This window comes from Etheostoma spectabile, chromosome 24 (genome assembly GCF_008692095.1).
Source record: "Etheostoma spectabile isolate EspeVRDwgs_2016 chromosome 24, UIUC_Espe_1.0, whole genome shotgun sequence".
NCBI lineage: Eukaryota > Metazoa > Chordata > Actinopteri > Perciformes > Percidae > Etheostoma > Etheostoma spectabile.
The window spans coordinates 12,815,005-12,841,237 of record NC_045756.1 but is presented as its reverse complement, the minus strand read 5'-3'; the positions used below and the strand labels follow the sequence as shown (position 1 = coordinate 12,841,237).

General features: G+C 41.0%; 3 protein-coding genes and 1 long non-coding RNA gene across 5 annotated transcripts; 2 read left to right on the top strand and 2 right to left on the bottom strand.

Annotated features, from left to right (window-relative positions):
• The first annotated feature begins 1,841 nt into the window (after positions 1 to 1,841).
• On the top strand, positions 1,842 to 12,960 carry LOC116673757 (ETS translocation variant 5-like). The gene is given in 14 exon segments (XM_032506012.1): positions 1,842 to 1,966; positions 4,509 to 4,590; positions 4,690 to 4,774; positions 4,974 to 5,021; positions 5,246 to 5,296; positions 8,018 to 8,114; positions 8,218 to 8,484; positions 9,231 to 9,424; positions 9,427 to 9,507; positions 9,656 to 9,718; positions 10,054 to 10,122; positions 10,280 to 10,431; positions 11,064 to 11,165; positions 11,405 to 12,960. Coding segments are annotated over 13 exon segments (1,482 nt in total). The 5' UTR covers positions 1,842 to 1,966; positions 4,509 to 4,542; the 3' UTR covers positions 11,630 to 12,960.
• A 1,506-nt stretch (positions 12,961 to 14,466) lies between these two features.
• LOC116673786 (uncharacterized) lies at positions 14,467 to 17,399 on the bottom strand. Its single transcript, XR_004327878.1, has 3 exons — positions 17,180 to 17,399; positions 15,816 to 15,859; positions 14,467 to 15,726 (listed from the first exon to the last, which is right to left on the bottom strand). It is a non-coding gene; the product is annotated as an uncharacterized LOC116673786 (long non-coding RNA).
• A 258-nt stretch (positions 17,400 to 17,657) lies between these two features.
• On the bottom strand, positions 17,658 to 20,593 carry LOC116673781 (multidrug resistance-associated protein 4). Of its 2 annotated transcripts, XM_032506048.1 has the most exons (4): positions 20,147 to 20,593; positions 19,489 to 19,588; positions 18,886 to 18,996; positions 17,658 to 18,790 (listed from the first exon to the last, which is right to left on the bottom strand). In XM_032506048.1, coding segments are annotated over exons 1-4 (231 nt in total). In that variant the 5' UTR covers positions 20,149 to 20,593; the 3' UTR covers positions 17,658 to 18,772. The 2 variants fall into 2 exon arrangements, with proteins under 2 accessions (XP_032361939.1, XP_032361938.1); XM_032506047.1 differs by lacking the exon at positions 20,147 to 20,593 and having other exon boundaries at positions 19,489 to 20,096.
• A 50-nt stretch (positions 20,594 to 20,643) lies between these two features.
• Positions 20,644 to 25,792, top strand: LOC116673763 (stomatin-like protein 2, mitochondrial). The gene is made up of 10 exons (XM_032506022.1): positions 20,644 to 20,828; positions 21,966 to 22,118; positions 22,622 to 22,721; positions 22,854 to 22,912; positions 23,425 to 23,526; positions 23,609 to 23,743; positions 23,937 to 24,081; positions 24,624 to 24,703; positions 24,841 to 24,969; positions 25,642 to 25,792. Exons 1-10 carry the CDS (start codon positions 20,787 to 20,789, stop codon positions 25,753 to 25,755), a joined length of 1,059 nt encoding a protein of 352 aa, XP_032361913.1. The 5' UTR covers positions 20,644 to 20,786; the 3' UTR covers positions 25,756 to 25,792.
• The last annotated feature ends 441 nt before the right edge of the window (positions 25,793 to 26,233 follow it).

Sequence of the window (26,233 nt, the reverse complement as noted above, 5' to 3'; positions counted from 1 at the left end):
AAGTGATCGGGTATTGATGTAAGTCCAGGTGTGTATGTATGTATGTATGTATGTATATGTACTGTATGTATGTATGTCTATATGTATGTTTGTATGTATGTGTGTATTGTATGTTTTGTCCTCTCTGCCCTATTTCCTCCTCCCCCTGAGTGAGACGTTGTAGAGTCTGATGGCATGAGGGACAAAGGTGTCCTTGAGTCTGTTGGTCCGACACTTGGGAAGGAGCAGCCTTCCACTGACTGACTGTCCCTAACGGTTCATAAGTCATTATAACTGCAGGGATTTATACTCTTCTTTTGTCTCAGATTTTCAAGAACCATCACAAAGAGGCGCCGTGCCAAAACTTCAATGCCGGTTCTCTGAAAACAGTAAATGCCAGACTTAATACATAATCAGGTGGCGAGGTCTCTCTGCCGCAAATGGTGATGAAGTGAAAAGAGATCAAAGTGGAATTAAAAGTGGAGAAACTGTTCTACCACCTGCTGAGATGACTGGGCTTTGAAGCAGTCATGTGGGATGCTGGATTAAATACGTCAAACATGCAGCAGCTACACAACTGCCTGTTTGCTCCGGTGGCTTGGGATGGCTTGGAAAAGGAAAGGAAGTACAGCATTTCTACACCTCAACAAAAGCATCCTCGTAAGATGTCGGGCATAGCTTTCATAGGAGGGTAAGGTGCAGTCATTGGCTTATCACTAGGCCCACAACATGACTTGATGAACTCCATGATGAACTGATGAAACGTGGAAGGATGACGCAGCTTCTTGGGCCCATCTTCTTTTCAATCCCACTTTATGTGAAGTATTGTAAATTTGTCTTAATAAGGGCTGTTACTGAGGATCATTTTGACAATCCATTAGTGCTCAATCGATTAATTGTTAAACATATTACATGCCAGAAAATAGTAACATCACATTTGAGAAGCTGGAAAACTGGGAATGTTTGGCATTTTGCTTGATAAATGACTTAAACTATTAACTAATTATCAAAATAGTTGAGGATTCATGTTCAAATGATTATTACAACGACTTGTTTATTTAACAACAAATTATTTAAGCAGTACTCATATTATGAGTTTGTATCATAATAAAGAATGGTGTTATCCGTAGTAGTAGTAGTAGTCTTAGTAGGAGTATTAGTAGTAGTAGTAGTAACTGTTTCCTCATCCTCACAATCATAATGGCACAATATGTTGTTTTAGGCATCTTAACTCTACATGTAGATAAAAATGAATGTTGCATGGCAGTGCCCCCTTAATTGTCAATTACTAATGCCACTGTGTTCATTATTATAAAAAATATTAATAATTTTTTTATCATAATTTATACTTTATTGATCCCCAGTGGGGAAATTACAATTTACACTCTGTTTATCCTATTATGCCAAATTATATTGACCAGTACATTTGGTGAACTACGACAAATAAAATAAATATGTTTTCCTTACTAAATTGCATTAATATAAATAGAATAAACTGTATTATTTGATATGTGAGTTATGTAATAATTGTTACCTAATAGTAGCCTTTGTGGTAGTAATAGTAATAAAGTAATTCTGTTTATTTATTGCTATTTTTACGATTGTTTTATTTGATATATCAATCAATCAATATATATCAATATATATAGAGAATTTCGTTCAGAATTAATTATTTACCAACTTATTAAATGGAATTGATGCTCTGGCTCTTTAAGAGAGCTCTGGAGCCATGAATGAAACGCGGCCATTCATAAAAAACACAAGGGACGGGCGTCAGAGCAGTCTTGAAGACGATTGGCTCGCTCTTTGACTGACTTTGTGTTCTAGCCAATGGGAGGGCAGCATAGGGCTCGGGCTTTTAGATCCAGCGGTCAGAGCTCTTCATTCAGTAAAATTCCCAGCCGAGTTTTGATACGAGGAGCTGCAGGGGATGTAGGGGAGGAAGTCTGCGCTTATTTTCACACTGACAAGAAACTTCACGTATCAAGTGAGTCCTGCATTGTTATCATATCACTTTATTAAAAAAAAAAGAAAAAACTAGCGTGCATATGTGGGCTTGTTTTTGCTTTGTTGTCTTACAGCGACCGCGTCGTCGTGTTTTTTTTTGCTAGCTGTGAGCAGATATGGGTTAAGAGGCGAACGCCATTTTCTGAAAATCAAAGGCAACATTGCGTCCATTTGCCCGCATCTGTTAGCTCTGACAACGCGGTATTTACGGCCGGGTAGTTAGCTCCAGCAGCGGCGGGAATCTTTCTCTTCTCTGGGGTAAATTTCTCAATGGTGAGCTGGTGTTTCTTTCTCTTCTCTTCCCCCCCCCCCCCCCCGCCGCGTGAATCAAGTTTCACCTCATTGAGAAAAAAAACAAGGTCCCACGATACGTGTTGGCCTCTGCCGTGCGTCACGCCAAACTCCATTCACAAATCGTTCATTTTAGTTTTTGTTCTGTTTTATAGTCAACTTAGCGGGGTGAAAACACACCGAGGACGAGTCCTATCATTTTCTTTTGTGTCGGTGTCGTTTAAGCAAATTAACCAGACATCTAAAACCACGTTTTGCTTGAAATGAACGGGTGTTGTTCTTCGACAAAATCAGTTGTAGCGAGGGGGGGGTGTTTACTTACTGAAGCCCACTGCTTTATCATCAAATGGGGGAAAAAGCATAGACCGTTAATATTGATATTTATATACATAATGTCCATGGAAAAAAGACTTTGTGAAACATTTGTGACTTTCGTATGTTGTAATTATCATCTAACAAGTATGAGCCAATTTATTTTTTAGTATTCTAAATTGTAGGCTACTGCATTTATGACGCAGGAACTAATATGTGCGTTTGAATGGGTTTTAATTGAGCCTGTTGAGGGACTTTGAAATTTGAAACTTTTTTTTTTTTTTTTTTTTTTTACTATTACCTATGCTAATGGAAGTCTTATAAAGTTACTAACCTATATAAAAGCCACTTTATTGGAGTAACGTTGTAAAGCATAGCCTACATGATTTCTGATACAATTTGTTAACAAAAATCGAAACAATAATTTAACCCTAAAGTTAATTCTTGACCGTTGGAGCTGTATGTGTGACAATCTGGACTGAAAGCCCCACTTTACTGGTGTGTTGACACCTGAGCCAGCTCCATTCAGCCGTGAAAACTGTGAGATGTGGTCAAAAGATGATTTTTGAGTTGAGATTATGTTGTCACACAAAACAATGATTATATTCTTAAACATGTTTTATCATTTTAAAGCCAGTTGTGTAGTCATGTTCAGGAAATTTCTCAAAATGGGGCACTATTCCTTTAATTGCCTTCCTATAAATCTGTTACAGCCACCCTATTCTTCAGCAGACTGGAACTCTTTAGGCTATGCCATGTTTGACCACTTGATACAACTTTTTTTTTTTTAACACCACGTTTAAAAAAAGAAAAGAGAAAGTTTTTGTGACATTAAGACAAAGATTTATCCAATCTACATTAATGAGTAACAGTGCTGCCAGACTGATGGAAAATCGCTTCAATATGGAAAAAAAATATTGAAATCACGATTATTGTTGGGTTTCTGTAAATACCAGAGTACGGTCTAGACCTGCTCTGTTATGAAAAGCGCAATGAGATAACTGTGGTTGTGATTTGGTGCTCTATAAATAGAATTGAATTGACATATTTAACACAACTCCTCATTCACTTTTGGAAATATGTTAAATTTATTGAAGTAAAAAAAAAAAAACAGGGAAAAAGTTAAACAGATTAACAGTGAAAACACCTAGAACTTTTAGATTACCCATCATTGTTTTTCATTTAGAACACAAGGCAAAAAACAGGCTCAAAGGCCACAACAAAATAGGAAGATGCACAGTCAACTTAACAATAATGAAGGGACATTTATGAAATAATAATGCAAACAGGAAGGGGATGAGGTGTGGTTGTATGAGAGTGAATGGATGCAGGAATGGGAAATGCTAAGTAGCTAACGGAGGAAATAACTAAACAGAATGGGGTCCTGACGGTGTTGGTGAAGGGAATGCTGCACACTGGTCCCGGGGCAGGTGGGGTTAATTATCCTGGGAGGACAGGCCAGGTGCTCCCAGTCATCTCGTTAGCACCTCAGCCACAAATCTGCAAGCTCACAAGACAGACCCCAGGATACATGTATAGGCTCAGGGCAGTCACAGCGAAATAACCCTTTTTTCCCTCTTGATTTATTTTGTTTTTGAGATCATTAGGAGACAAAATTGTAATGGCGGTTAACATTTTGGTTAATTGACTCATGGACTATACCGCTGCTTTCTGTTTATCTCAACTGGCAGCTTCCTCCTGCAGCTTGTATTCATGTCAGATTGAAGTTACAGGAGGTTGCATAACTCTGTCGTTGGTGATAAAGCTTTTACAGTCACTGTAAACCTCGCTGTGGGGGTCAGTATGTCAGCAAAAGATACATGAAAAAGATTTTAGTTCAATGGAGGTAGTAGTAGTAGTAGTAGTAGTAGTAGCCAATGCATTGTGCATCTAACATATTGTGCTCATCTGTCCTCCAGCCCCTCCTTATTGCAGGGTGAAGACTCCTGCAACATGGACGGCTTTTATGACCAGCAGGTCCCTTTCGTGGTCCCAGAGAGTGTGAGTTTTTCCACCCTGTGCAGAAAGCTGATCTACATCTGGTTGCATTTAGGGTTTCCTATTTATGTTCACTAAACACATTTGTTGGCAAACCCGTAGAAATGTCACGCGGAGGGAGCAGAGAGATGTCTCAGCGACCGGAAAAGGAAGTTCATGGACACAGAGCTGGCTCAGGACACAGAAGGTAGGCTCATCATGGCGCCAGGTCCACATGGAAAAGGGTTTACTGTGTTGGTATGGTTACCTGAAAGAGTGAAATGGTTGTCTGGGAGAGACGATCCTTTTCACTCTATGAAGTTATTTCACTAAGGAAAGTAATATTGACTATGCATATTGTTAGGTCTATTTTAATATATGATATATAATTCATCACTGTCTTTCAGAGCTCTTTCAAGATCTGATCCAGCTCCAGGAAATATGGATCGCAGAAGGTGAGACCTGCATGCGTCATGACACACATGCACAAATGTACACTTTATACACTTCTCTGATTTTAAAGCTGTGCGCTCACGCCCTTCCAAAGAGAGTATTGGGGGGAAATTGAGGAAATACAGAAAAACACATGAAGCCCTCGATACTGTATTAATATTGTGTGAAGAATTAGTAAATGTGATCAGAAGCGTCTTTTAATATCCTGTCTTTTCCCCTCTGACAGCTCAGGTTCCTGATGATGAGCAGTTTGTCCCAGATTTCCAGTCCAATAACTGTGAGTAGCTGTTCCTCCTCTAATATTTATAGAGGGGGCTCAGAGATGTAAAACCACGAGCAATCATTTTGTAGAAGAACACATACTTTATTAATGCATCGTCATGTGAAATAGCCCCAAACATTTGCTCTACTTAGACCTGTTTGAGTGACTTTTTCCTGAAAACTACACCACCAGGCTGATTATGGAAATTACTAAGACTAAAAGTTGACACTATACATTTAAACTTAAAATAAAAAAAATTAAGTCTTCAGTAGAAGCCAGTGGGCTTGGGCCACAGATGGCGTTGACAGTAAATAAACTACAACAATGGCGGCTTTATCAATAAGTAGTCTCGCATTGTCAGATCTTGGTACCCCACACAGCCTATATCCTCAAGGTTCCACTTCCAGGATTTCTCCGTTGCCGCTGGGTATTCCGCCAGATTTCCCTCAGTTAGGCCGGATATCCGTGGCCTTGAGCTTCCTTGTGTGTTGGCATTTTAAACTCCAGTCAATATCTGAGGACTACGGTTACCTGGTCCTCAGATCTCTGCAGGGTAAACCCAGACAGCTAGCTAGACTATCTGTCCAATCTGAGTTTCCTGTTGCTCGACTAAAGCTACATTTTAACGCACACATGTTCCACCAAAACGAGTTCCTTCCCGGGGCGATTTTGCAGAGGCGCCGCGGCTCCATAGAGCGGTTAGCGCCACCCAAGACGATTGTGATTAGTTTAGAGAAATGCCAATAAACCAGAGCATGTTTTTCTCCCATCCCGGAATTCTGTGGGGACTCTCCAGACCCTCCTCCGGAGCGCCGCGGTGTAGGGACGTCTGGCCAAGCGAGACTACATCAACACATCCATTTGGCAAAAGGAGAAAGAAAACACTCTGGCTTGTTTGCATTTCTTTAACCAATCCCAATCGTCTTGGACAGAGCTCAGGACCAGACGCAGCTCTGCAAATAGTCCCAGCAAGGAACTTGTTTTGGCGGAACGTTTGCACCCCCACAATGGAAAAAGCCACATGAAAATATTAAATGACGTTCACTGTTTACACAACACAGTAGCGTGTGAAGAAAGAACAAAGCAGGCTTGCCTTATTGCACAATTCAATCATCAAAACTTACCATTTTCAGCATCAGTGGTTGTCTTGGTTTCCGTAGCGACTGGATTTTAAGAACAGCAACACACAAATAGCAGATGTGGAAGGGCACAGCCTGACACTGTACTTGCAATGTACTTCCATTGCACCAGACTAATCGATAAACAAAGTAGCAATACTACACAAATGTTATGTTAGGAGGTATAATCTGTATAGTAACTATAGTTTTCAGATAAATGTAGTAAAGTACAAGATTCCCTTTCTGTTGTAGTAACAATATATAGTAGCATAAAATGGAAGTACTCAAAGTACCTCCACATTGTGCAGCATTGAGGCTTTGTACAGTGTTTCTTGCAGCGTGTGTGAATGAATACAGTCCATGTACTCTCCAGGGCCAGTGGTTTAAATAAAGTTTTTATTTTGTTTACAGTTTATGACCCTCACACCAGCCAGCAGTGGATCTGTGCCAATTAGATGATGGTAGTCATGTGGTGCAGGAAATGGTACCTTTTAAAACAATGATGTCACAGATAAGACCAGGGGAAATGGAACATTTAGTACCCCTGCCAAACACGTACTACATGTATTTATTGCTGCTTGATAGCTGCCTCAACCGACCGACTCCCCGGTCCGGACAATAAATCTGACAGGGTTTGCGTTGTGGATGGAAACATGGCTGCAGGTTCCAGGAAGGCTGGGATCACATGGGACACTTTCTTACTTCTGCTCAAACGTAAAACCCACATGGGAGCCACGGTGGTTTACATCCCTAAACATACGACACCGAAGACGTTGCCTGTGTCGCTTGAAAATGTTTGTTACCAAGAAACTGTCAGAGGCTCGTTATCTTTTTCCATTCATGTCATTAAGTATACTTTTCAGATGGTAGGTCCTCTTAGGTATTCTGTAACAACCAGGCTTATTCAACTGTTCACATTTGTGCTTTGTTTAAAGGTCCTTAGAGACCTTAGTGGTCCCCTAATACTGTATCTGAAGTCTCTTATATAGACCTTAGTGGTCCCCTAATACTGTATCTGAAGTTCTCTTTATGACCTTAGTGGTCCTACTGTATCTGAGTGCTTATATAGACCTTATGTCCCTAATACTGTACTGAAGCTCTTTTATATAGACCTTAGTGGTCCCTAATACTGTACCTGAAGTCTCTTTTATATAGACCTTAGTGGTCCCTAATACTGTATCTGAAGTCTCTTTTATATAAACCTTAGTGGTCCCTAATACTGGATCTGAAGTCTCTTTTATATAGACCTTAGTGGTCCCCTAATACTGGATCTGAAGTCTCTTTTATATAGACCTTAGTGGTCCCCTAATACTGGATCTGAAGTCTCTTTTATATAGACCTTAGTGGTCCCTAATACTGGATCTGAAGTCTTTTATATAGACCTTAGTGGTCCCTAATACTGGATCTGAAGTCTCTTTATATAGACCTTAGTGGTCCCCTAATACTGGATCTGAAGTCTCTTTTATAGAGCCTTGGTGCAGCCACTAGAGCAGTCCCACAATGAGCCTTCCTCAGGATGTGCCATTTGAGTCTGTAGCTTTTGAGGAGGAGAGAGGGGGGACTAATTCCATTTCATCTTCAAAACAGTATCAATTATTATTCGTGTGTGTGTGTGCAGTGATGTTTCATGGACCGCCCATCAGCAAAGTGAAGAGAGAGCCCAGCCCGTCTCCCTGCAGAACGCCTCACGCTGACATGTGCCTTTATAGTTACAGGTACAGAATGACCAGGCCAGTGCATTGTATGATTTTTATCATAAATCCATACACATCATGCAGACGTTTATGATTACAGCTGCTTCCTGTTTTCTCTCCTCAGTGCCTGTGGCAACAAGCCAGCTGTGCTCAAAGCTCCGACTCCAGCCTCCACACCCGTACAGTGTGGCTCCACCCATCCGGCAGGACCTCCACCCGTACAGAGGCAGTTGCACCCGTCTTCCCCCCAGCTGACCGATAACTGCCCCCGGATCCACGCTCCTGCCCCGAGCCCCTCCCACCACCGCAGCCTCCCACAGCCCAACCAAAGCCAGCAGTTTGCTCTGCCTCATCTCAGCTGCCCCGGTGCGTCTTTTAGCACAGAACCAAGGTGAGTTAACAAGTTTAATCTTTTAGGTTTTACCTTTTTTATTTAACCAGGAATAAAAGCCATGCAGCAGCACAAATAATATGGTATCAGACATAAGACAAATGTATAACACTTTCAAATGGAGACAAAAAACTGAAATTAGAAAGATGTCTACAGCCAGATGTGCTGGATTCCAAGTCACATTAGAATCGCTGTGAAACCAGTCCCGAAGTATTTATGAGGTTTTATAACTGATTCCAAGCCGAGGGAGCACCATACTGAGACGCCCTTTTTCTCAGTTCAGTACAGACATTAGGGACCGTTTTGATGGAAGAACTTCCCATAGTTTGTTGTAGGATGTACACCAGAATGTAAGAATGAAACAGTCCAACAGCCTTACATATAACATGCCAATGGATAAGTCTACACATACAAGGCCAAGCATATAATAAACAATGGTGAGTCAGGGATTTGAGATTTGTGGTAAATCTCAGTGCTCCATGGTAGACCGCGTCCAGTGTCCGTAGTCCAGCACAGACAGAAAGGGGGCAGCAACCAGTCTCTCTTTGGCCTCGGCTGGAAAAGCAAGTTTCTAAAACAAAGTCCAATTTCAACATAAATTATTTTCATCACTTGCTGAATGTGAGGCTTAATTGAGAGTGAATAATCAATTTTTATTCAAAGATACATGGTTTGTTGGCATTTTAAGCTGGAAATGAAGCGAGTTCAGCCCCTGAAACCTCCTCTGGTGTTCTTTCCCGCTGCAGGTTCCAGCGGCAGCAGTCGGAGCCCTGCTTGTCCTTCCTCCCTCCGGAGAAAGCGGTCAACACGCCGTACCAACGCCCGAGCCGTGACGGGCGCCCGCTGTATCAGCGCCACCTTTCAGAGCCCCTGGTTCCCCACGGGCCCAGAGGTTTCAAACAGGAGCTGGTGGATCCACGATACCCAGAGCCGGGGCCGCCGGTCCAGGTCTGGGGCCGTCCCAGGCTGCCTTCAACCATGTCTCCATCAAACAAGAGCCAAGGGACTTTGGCTTTGACTCAGGTGAGAGTGTCATCTGCTACGTCTACGCGAAATTGCTACATTTTTGAATGTGCAAGAGATATTTACCACAGATCTGACCAGGGCCTTTTTAAATGGCCCAGTATGTTAGTAGTGATTCAGAGACCAGGAAGCATGCTTTGTCTTCCAGAAGTTCAAACCTGCCAGTCGTCATTTGGGAAGTCTTCAGTCTTATACCAGAACAACAACATTGGTAAGTGTGTGCGCTGGCTTTAAAATAACTCGTTTCTTGTTGCATTACAAATAAGGGAGAAAGCTCACATGTCACTTAGTTGATTTTTTCTTTTTCTTTATTGTATTAATATTCTACAATTCATGTTTACATTTTGTCATTATACACATCCATATATGTAAGAAATTCTTATTTAACTACATGCTGGGTCCATTCAAAGCTTATACTTATTTGTAATTTTGCCTACATATGGTTCTGTATGATTTTCAATGAAACTTAAATGACAATAAAAAATAAGTTGTTTCTCAGTGGAACAAGTGTAAATTGTCCTAATATTACATGTTTCCGCCCCGCAGGGTTTGGTGCTGACAGAGAGCCCCGGCTGGGCTATGATGACACTTGTGTTGTGCCAGACAGACCGGAAGGTAAGACCCAATTTGAGCTTCAAGTGCATAAGTATAGTCTAGGTATTTGTAATTACTGCTGCTGATAATCTGGGAGGAATAGACCTACTTATGACTATTTTGCCGCCCGAAATAGCGAGCGGTGTACTTATTGTTTCCTGTTGGACTCTGTGCGCAGGTAAAGTGAAGCAGGAGGGTCTGCCGTACCAGCGGCGCGGCTCCCTGCAGCTCTGGCAGTTCCTGCTCACGCTGCTGGACAACACGGCCAACGGGCACCTGATCGTCTGGACGGGCCGCAACATGGAGTTTAAGCTCATCGACCCTGAGGAGGTCAGTTGTTGTCACCACCACACGGGGCTTTTGTTAAGAGGCGTACTGTTGGAAAGGCTTGAATATTATTCAGCCGGATGGTTTTGTAACAAACCATGTGCACTATATCCTGCATCCCATGGGCCATTATTATCCGTATGCCATTTATTATCATTACATCTGTGCATAATTTTTCATTTGGGCAAATTTCAAAGTGCCACTTAATAATTCATGTGTGATTTATTGTATAATACTGTTAATACGGCTATATTTTGTACATTTATCTATCTCTGTACACTCTCCTATCTTGGTCTTGTCTTTGGTGTTGCAAACCCCAATTTCCCCACAGTGGGACATATAAAGTTTTTTCTTTTTTTTTTTTAAACCCTTTTATTTAACCAGGAAGTCCCTTGAGATTGACATCTCTTTTTTGAGGGAGACCTGGCCAAGACGGCACACCAGTTACAATTTAACCAGAAATACAGCATAGAGGAAAGGAAGAGGTCTCATGTGGCAGTTGCATTTTTGAATTACACGGCATTTTAACATGGCCTTAAATTCCATTTAATGGGACTGGATCATTTAAAAGATTGATTCATCATCAGATCATTTATCTTATTGCTTGTTTTGTCCCCCGCGTCTGGTGTTGTCAGGTGGCTCGGCTCTGGGGGCTCCAAAAGAACCGGCCGGCCATGAACTACGACAAGCTGAGCCGCTCCCTGAGGTACTACTACGAGAAGGGCATCATGCAGAAGGTAAAGGCCGGCGTCACGCCTCTCATCCACAACTCTTATGCTAGCACAGTTATTGTGAACCAAAAGTTGCATTTTTTTATTTCTTTTTTCTCGGAACATTGTCATGTTACACAATGAATTCCAGGTTCATGTAAATAAAATTACCAAATAATTGGAATTTGTATTTATAAAAAGGATCATCTTCAATTCCCCAGTGAACAGCTTTAACTTGTCCCACCTCTGATTGGCTGGTCCTGCAGGTGGCTGGAGAAAGGTACGTCTACAAGTTTGTGTGCAACCCCGAGGCGCTTTTCTCCATGGCCTTCCCAGACAACCACAGGCCGAGTCTGAAGGCCGACCCGGACGCCATCCTGGCTCCCTGCGAGGAGGACGGCGCCCCCCCGCCGAGCTACGAGGACGAGGGGCCGTACCTGGCCGACGGAGCGGACCAGGGTCTGGCTTTCCCTGACAACTACCCGTTCTAAACTCCGCCGCTGGAGGGAACAGGAGGTATTTTACAGGAGGAACCTGAATAACTGAGCAGGGTTTGAGGTTTTCAACATGTATACCCACGTTGTGTTTGCCACAGGAAAATTTGGATTCATCAGAGAATCTTTCATCAAGAAGAAATTGTCTCTGTTGTCAAAAAAGCTTTGGTTGCAGAGTGATGATTCAGCCTGAAGCTAGAATGCAACAACTGGAGTTCTGATTTGGTTAGTTTCAATGGCCTAGGGCCAAAAAAGAAAACCACAGAAGAATGTGGAGAGTTCCAGAATAAAGTTGTAATATTTTGAAGAAACATTCTTTTTTCTTTTTTTTTAATGGGGTAAAGAGTCATACAGTAACTTGTAACTAATGGTTTTTCAGGAAAACGTGACACACAAGATCAATGTCTAAAGCATTTTACACTTCCAATTTTTTTCTCATAAAAATTGCGGCTGTATTCTCCAAATATTACAGCTTTAAATCACGGTTTTACACTCACATTTTTCTCAAGATTTAATTTTTCTCCTCGTCGCAGGGACCCTCCAACCTGCTCGGTTGGAGTTTTGTAGCATGGCGTAGCGTATGTGAACTCTGGGATCTTTATTTCAACCAAAAAGCATCTCCAAAACATGGGCACTCCTTAACTGATTTCCTTCTGATTGGGATTGTGGGTAATCCTTATACTGCTTGAAAGGGACACACTTGTATTTTCCAGATGTTATAGTCCTCCTATAAACATGTATATTGAAATGTCTTTGTGTACTTTTTCTTGTCTTCAAAGCTAATATTTTTGGCATTATACTGACTTGTAATTTTTTCCTAAACTGTTTTTATAAAGGTACTGCTACTCTTTTTCTGTAATACTGCCACTACAATGCTAATAATAATAATAATAAATAATATAAGCATGGATTTTCTTGAAACAGTCTCCCCAGTTATTGTACTGAGAGTTTTCTGCATTTTGTATAGTTGATTTGCTTCAATGTCTAGAAAATGTGTATAATTATATATGAATATATTTTTGCAAAAGGCTGCATTTGCTTGACGTTGTACTATGAGCTGCAGAGTTGAGCTTATCCCGCTAATGTATTGCATCAACTCCATTCTCTCCCCGATGGAAGACTTCCATCCTCTGGGTCCTGCAGAGAGAAATGGCTGGAAAGTAATGGTATATTTTGCTCTATGATCACATGGTTGGTTTAAGTGGAGGAGGGTGGTGTATGTGGAGGCTGGAGAATGGATACAGACACTGGTGTGATGTGTGCCCTCAGATACTGTACGTGTGCCTTCTGTTATCTTTACTGATACAATAAACTATTTTACTCTTTTATTTTGCCTCACATGTAGATCAATTTTAAGACATGTAAATGCTTCCAGCACCTGGATCTGGACTCTAAGGCTGCTGATCAGCAGGGCGGGAACGGAATTAAGTAAATTTACTCAGGTACTGCACTTCAGTACAAATTTGAGGCACTCGTACTTTGCTAGATCATTTGGTTCATTTACTTAAACTTTTACCAGTACATCAGGAGCATGGTCTCTCACCAGTCCCGTGCAGGGGGAAGTTTATTTGTCCCATCAGTCCCAAAATGATATCCTGCAAAACAAATGTCCTCTCTTCCTGTAATCCTTCCAGCAGATTTCTAAGTGACCGTTCCATGTTTGTTAGCTCCAATGGAAGCACAGAACGGACAGCCTCTCATTTCCAAGCCACAGTATAGTATGTCAAGCAAGGTTAAAAAAAAAAAGATAGTATAGTATGTCAAATGATTTAGGAAAAAGCCATAGTATGTTGAAAAAAGTGAAAGAAACATACTATAGTTTGTCGACAAAATGGATATCAAAAGATTCTCGGGTAAGGTAAGACCTGTGGGTAGACGAATTATAAAAAGCCATAATATAGTACGTTGAACAAAAAATTATCGCAAGATTAACGTTCTTTTTTTGGCCTAGAAACCTTTGTAGTTTTTTCCAATGACAAGAAAACTACAATGCCCACCGGATCTAGATAGACCGGAAACAAAACAGGCACGCCGCACACGCCCCTTTAGGGCTTGCAAGCCGGCCAAAGAGTAGTAACGTTACGTTTTGAGTGGATGGCGAGACAACGAAATGAACGCCAATAAGATTCTGAATGGAAAGTTGACTTTTTAAAAGTTGCCAAATGTTCCATTGACCAGACCAAAGTGGTGTGTGATAGGTCAGTTCACAACGACCAATCATCGCAGCGCGTTCCAGTCTCAAACTCCACTTGGTGGCCAAGCACACAGCTGATGCCCATCCCCCCCCCACCCCCGTCAAAGTATTTTTTTCACCCTTTAATTTATGGCCAGTGTTACACAGTGTGAGAGATTATTTTCTCCAGGGGAGAATGTTAGTGTGAAATTGAACATGAACATTCACTAAAAAACATTTGCACAAAGCGAGCTGATCCACTTTTCCATTTTAAGGGCATTAAAATGAGAAAAAGAATTCAAGGGACATTTAGAATAGGTAAAACTATGGGTTTTAATTGCAAGTCAACTATGACATTAATGCGATTAATCATAATAAAATACTTTAATCAGTTTTTTACCCAGCAGGAGGCAGTGCCAGTACTGGTCAGTAACTTCCAACAGCTTCCAACCATATAAGAGTAACAAATGACTCAGCTCAGTGTGACGGAATACAATGGTCGTTAGTTCAATACTCACATTCCTCCTGACAGACTATTTGTTTAGAGGTGTGTGAACTATAAATTATAAAACAAAAAGATGAAATGTCAGTTTGAGGGACAGTTCACTGAGGTAAGCTGCTAACAATGAGGTTGAAAGAGCAAATCCTACATTTGTCTTGACAGCTTTTCTCCTCTGAAATGTGAACAGTAAATACAACTTCCAACCAGCTTAGGATATCAGATCAATAGCTCAGTGTGGTGGAACGCTGGTTAGAGAACCCAGTGGTTGTGAGTTCAAAACTCATAAGGTGTAGACATTATGATGAGGCTGAACATGGGGTTAGTGTCCTGGGAGGTGGGGTTAGTAATCTGCACCTGGAAGGTGGGGGTTTATAACCTGGGAGGTGGAGTTAGTGTCATGCACCTGGGGATTAGTGCGTGTCAAAGCCCAACTGTCTGAGTATCTGTAATAGCTGAGTACATTTGGGATTAGGAAAACATTTAGTACTGAAACATATGTGAGACATGGACACTTGTCTTCTGGGTAAAAATCCTGAGTTGTACTTATGACACTTAGAGAATAAATTTATTGTTCCAGGTAGCAAAAGGTAAAGTAGGTATACCCCTACGCCGCCCCTTCGGGGCGGCATAGGGGATGACACTTGCCAAACCACATGCCGCCCCTTCGGGGCGGCATGTGGTTTGGCCAAGTGTCTTACCGGGGCGGCATGTGGGTTGCTGGCACCACCCCGCCTACCTTCAACAACAGTATACTCTACAACACCAACGTAGTCTACAACCGGATGTGAACCCCGCTTCCCTGGGTGAAGGGCCGATGCAATTCGACTCCGCCGCCACCTCTGCCGCCACCTCCAGCAGTTACAGCACGCATTTAACACAGACTTTTTTTGGGGGGGGGGGGGGGTGTGTTAAGGAAAGAAATAAATTTTCTGTGAAATGTTGACTTTGAACCAGCCTATGAGGGTGATTGAACCCATGACCTATGAGTCCTCTAACCAGCGTTCCATAACACTGAGCTATCTGGTCTGATACTCTAAAGAAGTTGTATCATTGACATTTCAGAGGAGAGAAGTTGAAAAGCTGTCATGAAGCTGTCACAAATTTGGAATTTGATCAGGTCGTGGGGTATTTATCATGCTGACTTATCTGGTTCCCAGCTCAATCTGGGTGGAGTCTATTGACAAAGGTTGGACTGAGAGGCCACCTGAGTTAAGCAGCTGTTCGTAGTCTGGGAGAACGTCACAGAGAGCCTCCTGTTGGCTCTGGAACAAGAGAGAGGACACAAGCTGGAAACCTGGAAGAGAGGGGCGGGGACCTGGCCTGTCACTGCTGACCCGCCAACTGGAGGGTGTTGTGGTTCAGGGTACAAACACCCGGAGAAGGTTGGGGACCACCTGACGACCTCTCTCCCAGGCCATTCTAGATTAAACATTAGAAATGGATGTACAGTATGTTAGCATTGCAGATGTATTATACAACTGAATACTACCACTATAAGGCATACTTACTTTATTATTCAAAAAGAATCATGACATAAAATAATTGCACTCATCTGGGGAGAAAAAGAGACTTCATTGGATTATTCTGGTTCAGTAAATGTATTTTTCTTAAGGAGGAATAAAAGACCAGGGACACAAAGACAAAGTGTGTACAAAATGACATGTGGTGATACATATTAATATTAGCAACCAGGGGTGGAAGAAGGCTGCTGTGCTGCTTTATAAGTGCTCTTATAAATATATATGGTACAATAAACATACACATTTTGCCTGCATGACTACTTTTACTTTAGATACTTCCTGTACATTTAGCAGCAGAGAAAACTTCTTAAAAGCAGTCAAATAAAATGTTTAGATTATGCATAGACTATTATAGTTACTACTAGTTATTGTAATCTAATAATATATAATGAAATGACTGATGTGGACGGTCTGCATAATCAGTACTTTTACGTTTGATACTTTAAGTACACGTTGCTGAAAATACCTTCTACTAACTAACATACTTTAATACATGCCTCTGGTTTTGCTTCTTTTTCTCTACAATGTGAATAATTATCCACAAGTCAGAAAATTGTAAGTAAATTGTTTGAGTGAATATTTGTATGGTTCCTGCTTCTTATATCAGTTTCATTGATTCAATTAATTTACATTTCTCTGCATTTAGTACTTTGAATATGTCAAATACCTTGTCCTGATTGTACATACTTTTATATAGGTAATATCTCCAAAGCGGGACCTTCATCTGTAGTAGCATTTCTACAGTACGGTATTATAGTTTTGCTAAGTATAGGGTCTGAATACTTCCTCCACCGCTGGTTTTAGTCTTTACTTCACTATGGAGCCAAATATGTATAACTTATTTTTATTAAGCATCTTTTTTTCAACAGCAGAGGAAACTGATGTGTTTTTCCATGTTGTTATTGTTAAAATAAAACAAATAAGAAAAAATATATATAATAAATTAACATAAATGGCCTTCAATTAAGTTAGTATATTCAAACTATTAATGTATACTTTATAATATATATAATATATTTGAACAATCTGCCTTTATAAAAGTATTTAGTTTGGTTTGAGGAGACTCATGTGTAAACCATAGACCGTTATTATTAATGCAGTCTATGGTGTAAAGACTATACATACATGAATAGGTGAAGGTACGTCATCGTGACGTAGACTGTATGCAAGGAAGTGGATTGTGATTGGGCTGGCTATGTGGCTAACACATCCTGCTAGCTACATAGCTTTAATGTACAGCTTGTATGCACCATGTTAGCGGCTCTTTGAGTTAACGTGACTCAGCGTTTAAGCAGCAGCACCGTGTAAAAGTCTAACGTTACCAACTACACGCAACTCGTTACGTTACTTACTGAATGGTGGGCCAGGAGCACGTGGGGGCGGTTAGCGAGGCGGCTACCTGAAGACAACATGTCTGCAAGTTCCCCCCCACCCACCAGTTTACTGCCATACCGACGAAGGACTCCTTCCTATTGGTTGACGCCCTGGAGAAAGACGCTGACAGGTTGCAGCTGATGACGTCAGCTAAAGCTCACGTGGTTTTCCTGATTGGGTCATAGATTTCCTTTAGTTCACCTGGTCAATAACTTCTGTTTAAATTTGCTCTGCTGTTTGTAGAGTGTGTGTGTGTGTGTGTGTGTGTGTGTGTGTGTGTGTGTGTGTGTGTGTGTGTGTGTGTGTGTGTGTGTGTGTGTGTGTGTGTGTGTGTGTGTGTGTGTGTGTGTGTGTGTGTGTGTGTGTGTGTGTGTCTCTCAGAGTTGGACCTTCAGCTCTTTATCTGCCAGTTTAATGAAAAGACCATAATCAAACCTAGCCAATAAAACTTACTTGTAGGTTGAAAAAACAACTTTATTACTTTTAAGATTCTTAATACAACCAAGTGTTTCTCTTTCAGTTGCACTTATGTGAATCATGCAGCAACACAGCGCACAGCAAAACCATGTGGTTTGAGGGGCGAGTCATGCTTGGAAATGAGAGGCTGGCCATCCTGCGCTTCCAGTGGAGCTAACGAACATGGAACGCTCACTTAAGAAATCTGCTGGAAGGATTACAGGAACTAATGAAAGTTTTCACATATCTTTGACTGACTGCAGATTCTTTCAGAATAACTTATCAAAGCTCTGCAGAGCAAATACACTTTTCTTCACAAAATTGATAGCACTAAGGTGCTTCTGATGTACCGATAACATTTTAAGTAAATAAAACAAATGCCATACAAAATGACAACTCTCCTCCTCCGTGTAAATATATCAGTGGTTAAAATGTATATGTTGACCCCAAAGAAATCTCCTAAGTAAGAAGGTGTTTATGCAGCAGTTGAAACAGATAGTATTAACATGTCAGTCATGATGCAATTTCAATGGAAAGAACCATCAAAACAAATCATTTTAACCAAAGTTCAATGCCAGATTGGCTCCCTGTAAACCGAGTAGGAACGGTTCTAGGAAGAATCTACAGGCTGAAACAGCACATTGGTTGAGATGACAGAAATCCGCATGCTGCTAGGTGATTCCTTAGATCTGGTACCAAATCATGTGCAGTTTCCTGTATTAAAAGAAAAGACAACTTTGGATAAATTTACCCACTAAAATTATTTCAGTTAGCGTGTATAAACATAACAGACACAAACCAGGAGTATGCAGTTTCTCCAAGGCATCAGTATCCTGAGCAGCAACTAACATAAGATAAATGGGAAGCATTGAAAATAAACGGTGATTTCTTTCAGGTTTTCCAGCAGTGATCCCGCCTCTTCAGGTCCCATTTCCCCAGCAGCTGGGGTGGATGAGGCCCTTCCATCGGCCCCTGTGTGCTGTCACCAGAGGATGGAGGGGTGCAGTACGAGCCCAGGCACTTTCTCAAGTCTGGTTAGAAAGTCAGAGCCTCGCTGAGCTGGCTCAAAGATGACAGAGTTACCGTCTGCTGTTACGGCGTGTCCGTTTGCCACGCTAGGATGGCTTGTAAACCTGCAGAAACATGTTTTGCAAAGTTAGATTCACTTAGGATAAGACTTTTTCACATTTTAAAATGCATCTGAAGAAAGTAAGAGAGTCAAACTGGCCTGTTTAGCTGCCTCTAGTAGAGGCATTTTATAAAAAGATGCCATCTGGATCTTGAAGCAGGGTATAAAGCTGGTCATAGGCATGCCATGGATTTTCCCTGCATCTAGAACCTAGAGACACAAACATCTTTCAGCGATTAGGAAAAATTTGCTTTGTTTGAGAACTTTCCCCCTGCTTTCAGTCTTTATGCTAAACTAAAGTGACTCGCAGCTCTAGGTCCATACTTAATGTACGATCATGAGAGGTATCAATCTGGAAGCAGCTATTGCTTTTCTGTCTGGATTTATTTCTGTTATTCAAGTTCTACTTTATTTATCCTTAGAAAGACAAACTTGGTGTGCAGCAGGACATCTGAAAGAACACATACAGAAAAAAAACACCAGATGCCAACAACATTGTGAACACAACATAGGACACACATCAATGGAGACACTCCTTCCCCCAAAACCATTGACAGAATCCTATATACAGGAATACATTGATACTGCTGCAACAATAGAATTTTTCCACTAGGGATTAACAGTTGTACACGTGTTGAGTTTAAATCCCATGCTTTAACATTTGAAGAAGAAAAAAAACACTCTAGTAGAAAGACAACTCACCAGTATTCTGTCTCTGACGGCGTTGAGACAATGAGCGATGGTGAGTACGGTGCATTCCCTGAACTTGTCCCGTGTGGTTTTCTGGATCAGTTCGTCTGTCCTGCAGAGACACGACACATGCATTAAAGATAAAGATGCATTTTTTGACTATGTTTTAGCATGACTTAAAAAAAAAAAAACTCTTCTGTACATGGTCTGTTGTATAATGGATCATTAGTTGAAGCTTCACATTTAAATACTTTGCCACACTACTAATGTAGAAATGAACAATTACCCTTTGGATATAGCACAGTGGTAATACTGCATGGGTTTACTGCCCAATGGCAAGATGTATCAAGGCTTTATGAATAATGCATGCTAACTAGCTGTGATACAGTGTGATAAATGTATACACAATATCTCAGTGTGTTTTATATTAAGCATGAGGTCAAATAAAAAAAGATTGACTGTATTTAAAAACCCACAATGATTCCTGTAGCATTAACACTGCTGCCAAATGGAAAAAAAAAAACTAATCCTGCAATTTATACTCTGTCATGTTGCAATTCTGTTAAAAATTTAAATGACATGATGCCATACAAAATAAAAACAAATTCACTAAACAAATTTATAACAAACACTCACTATACTTTTGTGAATCATTATTTCATAGACTTACATTTAAGGCAGGTTTTCTCACGTGTCTATACAAAGACAGGCTGTAAATCATAGTGGATGAGAAAATGATTAATAAATGGCATTTGAAATGGCAAAATATGAATAGAAGAAGATCTACATACATCTTTGGCATGTTTACTATGATAGCAATGCTTGGAACGCTTATTCTCAAGTGTCAGGCTAAGTTTGATACAGTCCCTTAAAAACATAAAAGGTAGTTTCTGGGATTATGTCATAAAATAAAATTGGCTGAGGGCACTGGGACCTACATTTACAGTGAGGAAAATAAGTATTTGAACACCCTGCTATTTTGCAAGTTCTCACACTTAGAAATCACGGAGGGGTCTGAAATGGTCATCGTAGGTGCATGTCCACTGTGAGAGACATAATCACAAAAAAATAATCCAGAAATCCCAATGTATGATTTTTTAACTATTTATTTGTATTTCCATGCATGACTGGGACACTCGGCTGCAGTGCAGCATCCGGAGCAGCAGGGGGCACTAACATTTAATGGCTGACGCAGAAAGCAATGGAGACCGCCTGTCTAGAAAATTACATGTCTCTGAGCCCTTGGCTTTAACACATGCACCTTCACATTTCTCTGACTTTCTCTCAAATTGACCTACTTTTATTCAAACATGTTACGGACATTGTGTCGGGCCGGCGGGGCTGTTTTTAAGGTAAGTTTAGCCGTTTAGCATGCACCAACAGTCTTTCTGTGGTTATAGTTGACAAACAGGTTAGCTACCTAGCTAGCTGCATGCTAATTTAATAAATTGAAGTTAACGTTACATAATATAAGCCAGTTATTTCAACTGGTAGTACCTGCCATTTAAGCTTCCTGTGTGAGCATTTTAATCAGTAAACGCAAAGCTTTCTCCATAGCATAGCTAAGCAGACAACGTTGCCTGGTTGCAGTGCGTGCTTTTGGCCCATACGTACCTCGTAATCAGCGTCTGAACAGCTGTGACAGTTTTTACAGATATTATTTAGGGTTCTATTCTAAATAGTGTTGTATTTGAACCGTTTGTGTTGTTTTCGTACTGCACTACTATTAGTACAGAAGGAAATAACATTGGAGCTCCAGCACGAAGAGGTACGCATTTACGTGAATGACGTGATGGCGTCATCAGCCAGATGTGTTCCCCACAACCGTTCAGTTTCAGTCATTGGTTTCAGCGTTGCCAGATGGGAGATGTTACACTATGGTGACAGAGGCTTAACATTGTTTTATTTGAAAGAAAAGGATCGTACGTGAGTCAGGACCTAGTCAACAAATAGGCATAATGTGTAATTTTACAAAATAAGTGTTAGAAACGACTTTTCTGACACGCATACAAATCTAACTAATTGTTTTTTTTAAGCAAACTGGCATGCAGCATGGAAGGGGGTATATGTCCATAAGTCCATCAGTCTATCAGTCTGACAACGTTTGTAATCGCCTGCCATTAAAAACTAAAGTACAAGACAGCACGACTGGAAGACCGTTTATATTCTGCATGAAGGCCATTAGTTAATTAAATAAGTCGGCTAAGTGGTGCATTTAAACCAACTCCGTTTGACCACAACGTATGCTACCTCAGGGAGAAGGTTCAAGCGCCATCTCATAGTCTCCGCCTATTATCGTACATTAAGGCCCTTTTGGCATTGTTTTCGTTCAGAGGCCAACATGATCATACAAATACAATAACTATGGTACATCTGGCAACACTGTTGCAGTCTTCACAAGCACTACTACTCGGCGATAGTAACAGTGTGGGTATTATTGTGACAGACTACCCAATATGTACGTCACTATGTGTCTCCTGTCTCTGCAGAACTCTCAGCAGACTGTGCCCAGGCTGTGGGTGACTCCAGCGCAACAACGATGGGCCTCCCGCCTACCCATGAACACTGTAGTCCTGTTTGTGCCCCAGCAGGAGGCCTGGGTGGTCGAGAGGATGGGTCGCTTTCACCGGATCTTAGAGCCAGTAATTATTTTAGTTTCAACCAGCTTGTTTGTATACAAGGACGCTACTTTATCGCTCTGTGACCACAAATCATCTGTGTATATATTAATAAAGTATAGGGCGCCACGATATGAGGGAAATAAGCAACATTACTTGCGATAAATAAATAAAAACTGATATTAAAGTGTACCAAGTTCCGCCCCTTTTAGTATTCTGTTAAATATAACTCATTGCCTGTTGAACACAAAACAAATGAAATCATTCCCAGCATTCTTTTATGTATCAAATTAAACATTTAATTAAATATGGAGGGCACCACAAATAAAAACTAAAATTACATTTTAAATTTTATTTTTCTGATATTTTCTGTCAACACAAAATCTAAATGTCTTTTGTGACATTGTAGCTTTTTCAAATCGTGTTTATCGCGCCAATTGATATCACAATGACAATAACCCAATAAATAGTGCAGCCCTAGTAGAGAACTATTTAACATTTATTCCACTCTTTGTCCTTTCTTATAGGGACTCAACGTCCTCATTCCCCTGCTTGACCAAATTCGTTATGTGCAAAGCCTTAAAGAGATTGTTATTGATGTTCCTGAACAGTCAGCTGTTTCTCTAGGTAAGTGTTTTTTCTTCTTCTTTTCCTTTTTGGAAAAAGTGAAGGCAACAAATGACAAACAACTGTGCATAGTAATGGTTGAATTAACCATCTTCATGGCTGAATGAGCCGATATGTTCCGTCTTTCCACAGATAACGTGACCCTGCAAATCGACGGAGTGCTTTTTTTGAGAATCTTAGATCCTTTTAAGGTATGCTGGTAAAAATGAGTATTCAAAAGTACAAGCCAACATTCTGTTACTACTAGTGCCTGGTTGGTTATGTAGGGGATAACATATAGTGGGCTGTGCATAACCTTTGATTTAGCCGATTTATTATTCTTATTAATAACTCACTGCACTAAACATAGTTGCAAACATAGTATTTTTTTAGTGTTTAATAGATGGGGGGGGGGGGGGTCTATTAAACACTAAGAAACTACTATGTTTGCAACTAGGTTTAAAACAAATCATTTATTTAAATTACTTGCACTTTATATAGTAGGTAAAGTTATATTTACTGTTGCAATGTACACAAATGCATCAAAACTGCTGTCAGACCCTCACACGTACTTATTTTACACTACTATAAATTGATTGTTAAATTGATGCTAAAAATCTGTTAAATGAACACTGGTTTGTAGTAATGAAGACACTGTTTTGCCAGCAGGTGGCGCCTGTTTGTTGGATTATACGTATACATAAAATGATCCATGTCTCTGTAGGCTAGTTATGGTGTAGAGGACCCAGAATATGCTGTGACTCAGCTTGCACAAACCACCATGCGTTCAGAACTGGGCAAACTCACGCTGGATAAAGTATTCAGGGTAAGAAACATCTGCAATGCTTGGAACGCAACGCAATAATACAGCTATGTACCGTAAACCTGCTGCCTCTCTGGTTTCCAAGGAAAGGGAGTCTCTTAATTCCAACATCGTCCACTCCATCAACCAGGCGTCAGACGAGTGGGGAATCCGCTGCCTGCGTTATGAAATCAAAGACATACAGGTTCCACCTCGTGTTAAAGAGTCAATGCAGATGCAGGTAAGACACATAATCATGACATCCCTATAATTCTGGGGTACTGCATTTAGCAATACTCTGCAGTACCATCTCTGCTACTACATTTGGTAGTTCCTCGAGGTTAGGAAAATTGGCTCAGGGTGATATAAGGATTATTTTGTTTTGTTGGAGGAGAAGTATTTGGCATCCTTCTGTTTGATCGTTTCCTGTGTAGGTGGAGGCTGAGCGCAGGAAGAGGGCCACAGTGCTGGAGTCTGAGGGGACACGGGAAGCAGGCATCAACATCGCAGAGGGTCACAAGCAAGCCCAAATCCTCGCTTCAGAGGGAGAGAAGGCTGAGCTGATCAACAAAGCAACCGGTTGGTGCACTTGACCTTTTTTTTTGGATAACGTTTTGAGCATTTCCGCCTTTAATCACTAGGACAGTGTGAATATGAACGAGAGGGGAAGAAATGCTGGACATCGCTGCAGGTTGGACTCAAACCTCGGGCCCCTGCATCAAGAAATAAAGCTCTACACGTAGGCGCGCTTTAAACCAACTGAGCTACCCGGGCGTCCGTGCATTTGTCTTGACCTAAAGAAACTTTTTCAACTCGGATTTTCCATTGACTCGGTTACAAGCATGAATCATGCAATCACGTATGTAATTGAAGGTCTTGTTAACGTAGGACTTAGGCCGTCATTACAGTAAATCCACAAAGCGTTTAATTACGTGCCCGCAGACTGTGTTACAACACTACACAACGTTCTCCCCACTCAGACTTTAAACAAAGCGAACATGCAAGCACATTTGACTAGAAGTGATTTAAGGCGAATGTGGAAAAGGTAGGTTTATGGCCCACAATATACTGTAATCCAAAACAAATCGACTTTTGTTGATACTTTGCTGTGTTGTCTCTAGGTGAGGCCCAAGCTGTGTTAGCCAAAGCTGAAGCCAAATCCAAGGCTATTCGTCTGCTGTCAGATGCCCTGGCTGAACAGGTACAAAGTAGATTTCACGGCTTCATTTGTCATTAAACAGGATCACAGATGATCCCGGGTAATTTGAAAAGACCCAAAAAAAGTCATCCCACAGAGTATTTCCCAGTGACCTGAATTGTCGGTTGTGTTCCTGACAGAACGGGAATGCTGCGGCCTCGCTGAGTGTTGCTGAACAGTACGTCTCTGCTTTCTCCAACCTCGCCAAAGAGTCCAACACTGTGCTTCTGCCCTCCAACACTGGTGACATTAGTGGAATGGTCACACAGGTATGCTGGTTTCTGCCCACGAATAGACTTTGGGATTTACTCTGAATAGGAATTTGTCCACAAAATGTGTAACGAATCTTGGCATTATAGTCTTTGTAGGCCCGGGATATGCTTTTGTCTAGATTTGATTATTTCACGATGCATGGGTGCTGATTCAATTTGTATTACGAATTTTTATTTTGTTGAGTGATTCTACAAGTATTGGGATTGGACAGTATTGAGTATTGCAAATTTTCTTTCTTTAACAAAAATAAAAGTTGAATAATAATCTTCTGTACATCATTACATGCCATTTAGCTGTTGCTTTTGTCCAAAGCAGCTTATAAATACCTTATATATGTAAGAGGCCCCACGCTCCTGGAGCAACTAGGGGTTAAGTGTCTTACAATTACACCCGGATCTCCCACACCAAAAGGCATGAGTCATATCCATTGCGCCATCACCACCTACGTGAGATACGAGACATTTCTAAAAACTAATTTTTTTTTCTAAAATGAATGCACATCCCATGTCAGTCAGTCCGACCTTTCATTTGTAAAGAAGAACATAACATGCATTTTCCGCTTTCGCTCCGTTTAGCTGGAAACTGATATGATGCATATTATTGTTGTTTGGTATGTTTAAGCTATTCATAATATGTTGGTAACACTTACCATGCTGTTCTACCCTCAGGCCATGACCATTTACAGCACGCTGGCCAAACAGAGGCCAAAGGTTGAGAGAATGAAGACCAAGACTGATGAACCAAGTGAAGAGCCTCCAGTCCAGTCAACAGCAGCTCAATAGCCGTGGATGCCATGACTGCTCTAAACTGTGGCTGACAGGAAGAAGAAGAAAAAAATAAAACTCTGAGGGAGAGGTTTTTCCACAATTGTGGATAACAATGGCACTGCTTTGTGGACTCCCTCAGTGTCTGGTGCAAAGGGCACTCTATCTACCGCAGGGCACTGGATGTCATGACGGAGGAACGGCACTGGATAAACCGAGACGAAGCCGAGCAAGGACGGCTGGGAAACTGAGCCACAAATAATATGATGATATTACTTGTGTTTGTGTTTGCCACATCGCCTTTAAATGGACGTTTTCTGGCTGTGATATTATTTGTTTCAAATATAATTGAATAGATTTTCAAAAGCAGTTGGTTCTTAAAAAAGTGTTTTTTGGGATATAGTTCAAAACCTGAAAACTCTTGGTTAAGCACCTTCAGAGCCTGTACTTTTAGGATGACACAGTATAAAATAAAATTTCATTCGGCTGTTGATGT

Coding starts and splice junctions, on each gene's coding strand:
- LOC116673781 (XM_032506047.1), bottom strand. CDS start 19,611: ATGCATGTGTCGTGTCTCTGCAGGACAGACGAACTGATCCAGAAAACC. Junction 18,997..19,488: donor CCGTCAGAGACAGAATACTG/GTGAGTTGTCTT, acceptor TTGTGTCTCTAG/GTTCTAGATGCAGGGAAAAT.
- LOC116673763 (XM_032506022.1), top strand. CDS start 20,787: ATGTTACGGACATTGTGTCGGGCCGGCGGGGCTGTTTTTAAG. Junction 22,722..22,853: donor ACAGTCAGCTGTTTCTCTAG/GTAAGTGTTTTT, acceptor GTCTTTCCACAG/ATAACGTGACCCTGCAAATC. Junction 24,082..24,623: donor GCTGATCAACAAAGCAACCG/GTTGGTGCACTT, acceptor TGTTGTCTCTAG/GTGAGGCCCAAGCTGTGTTA.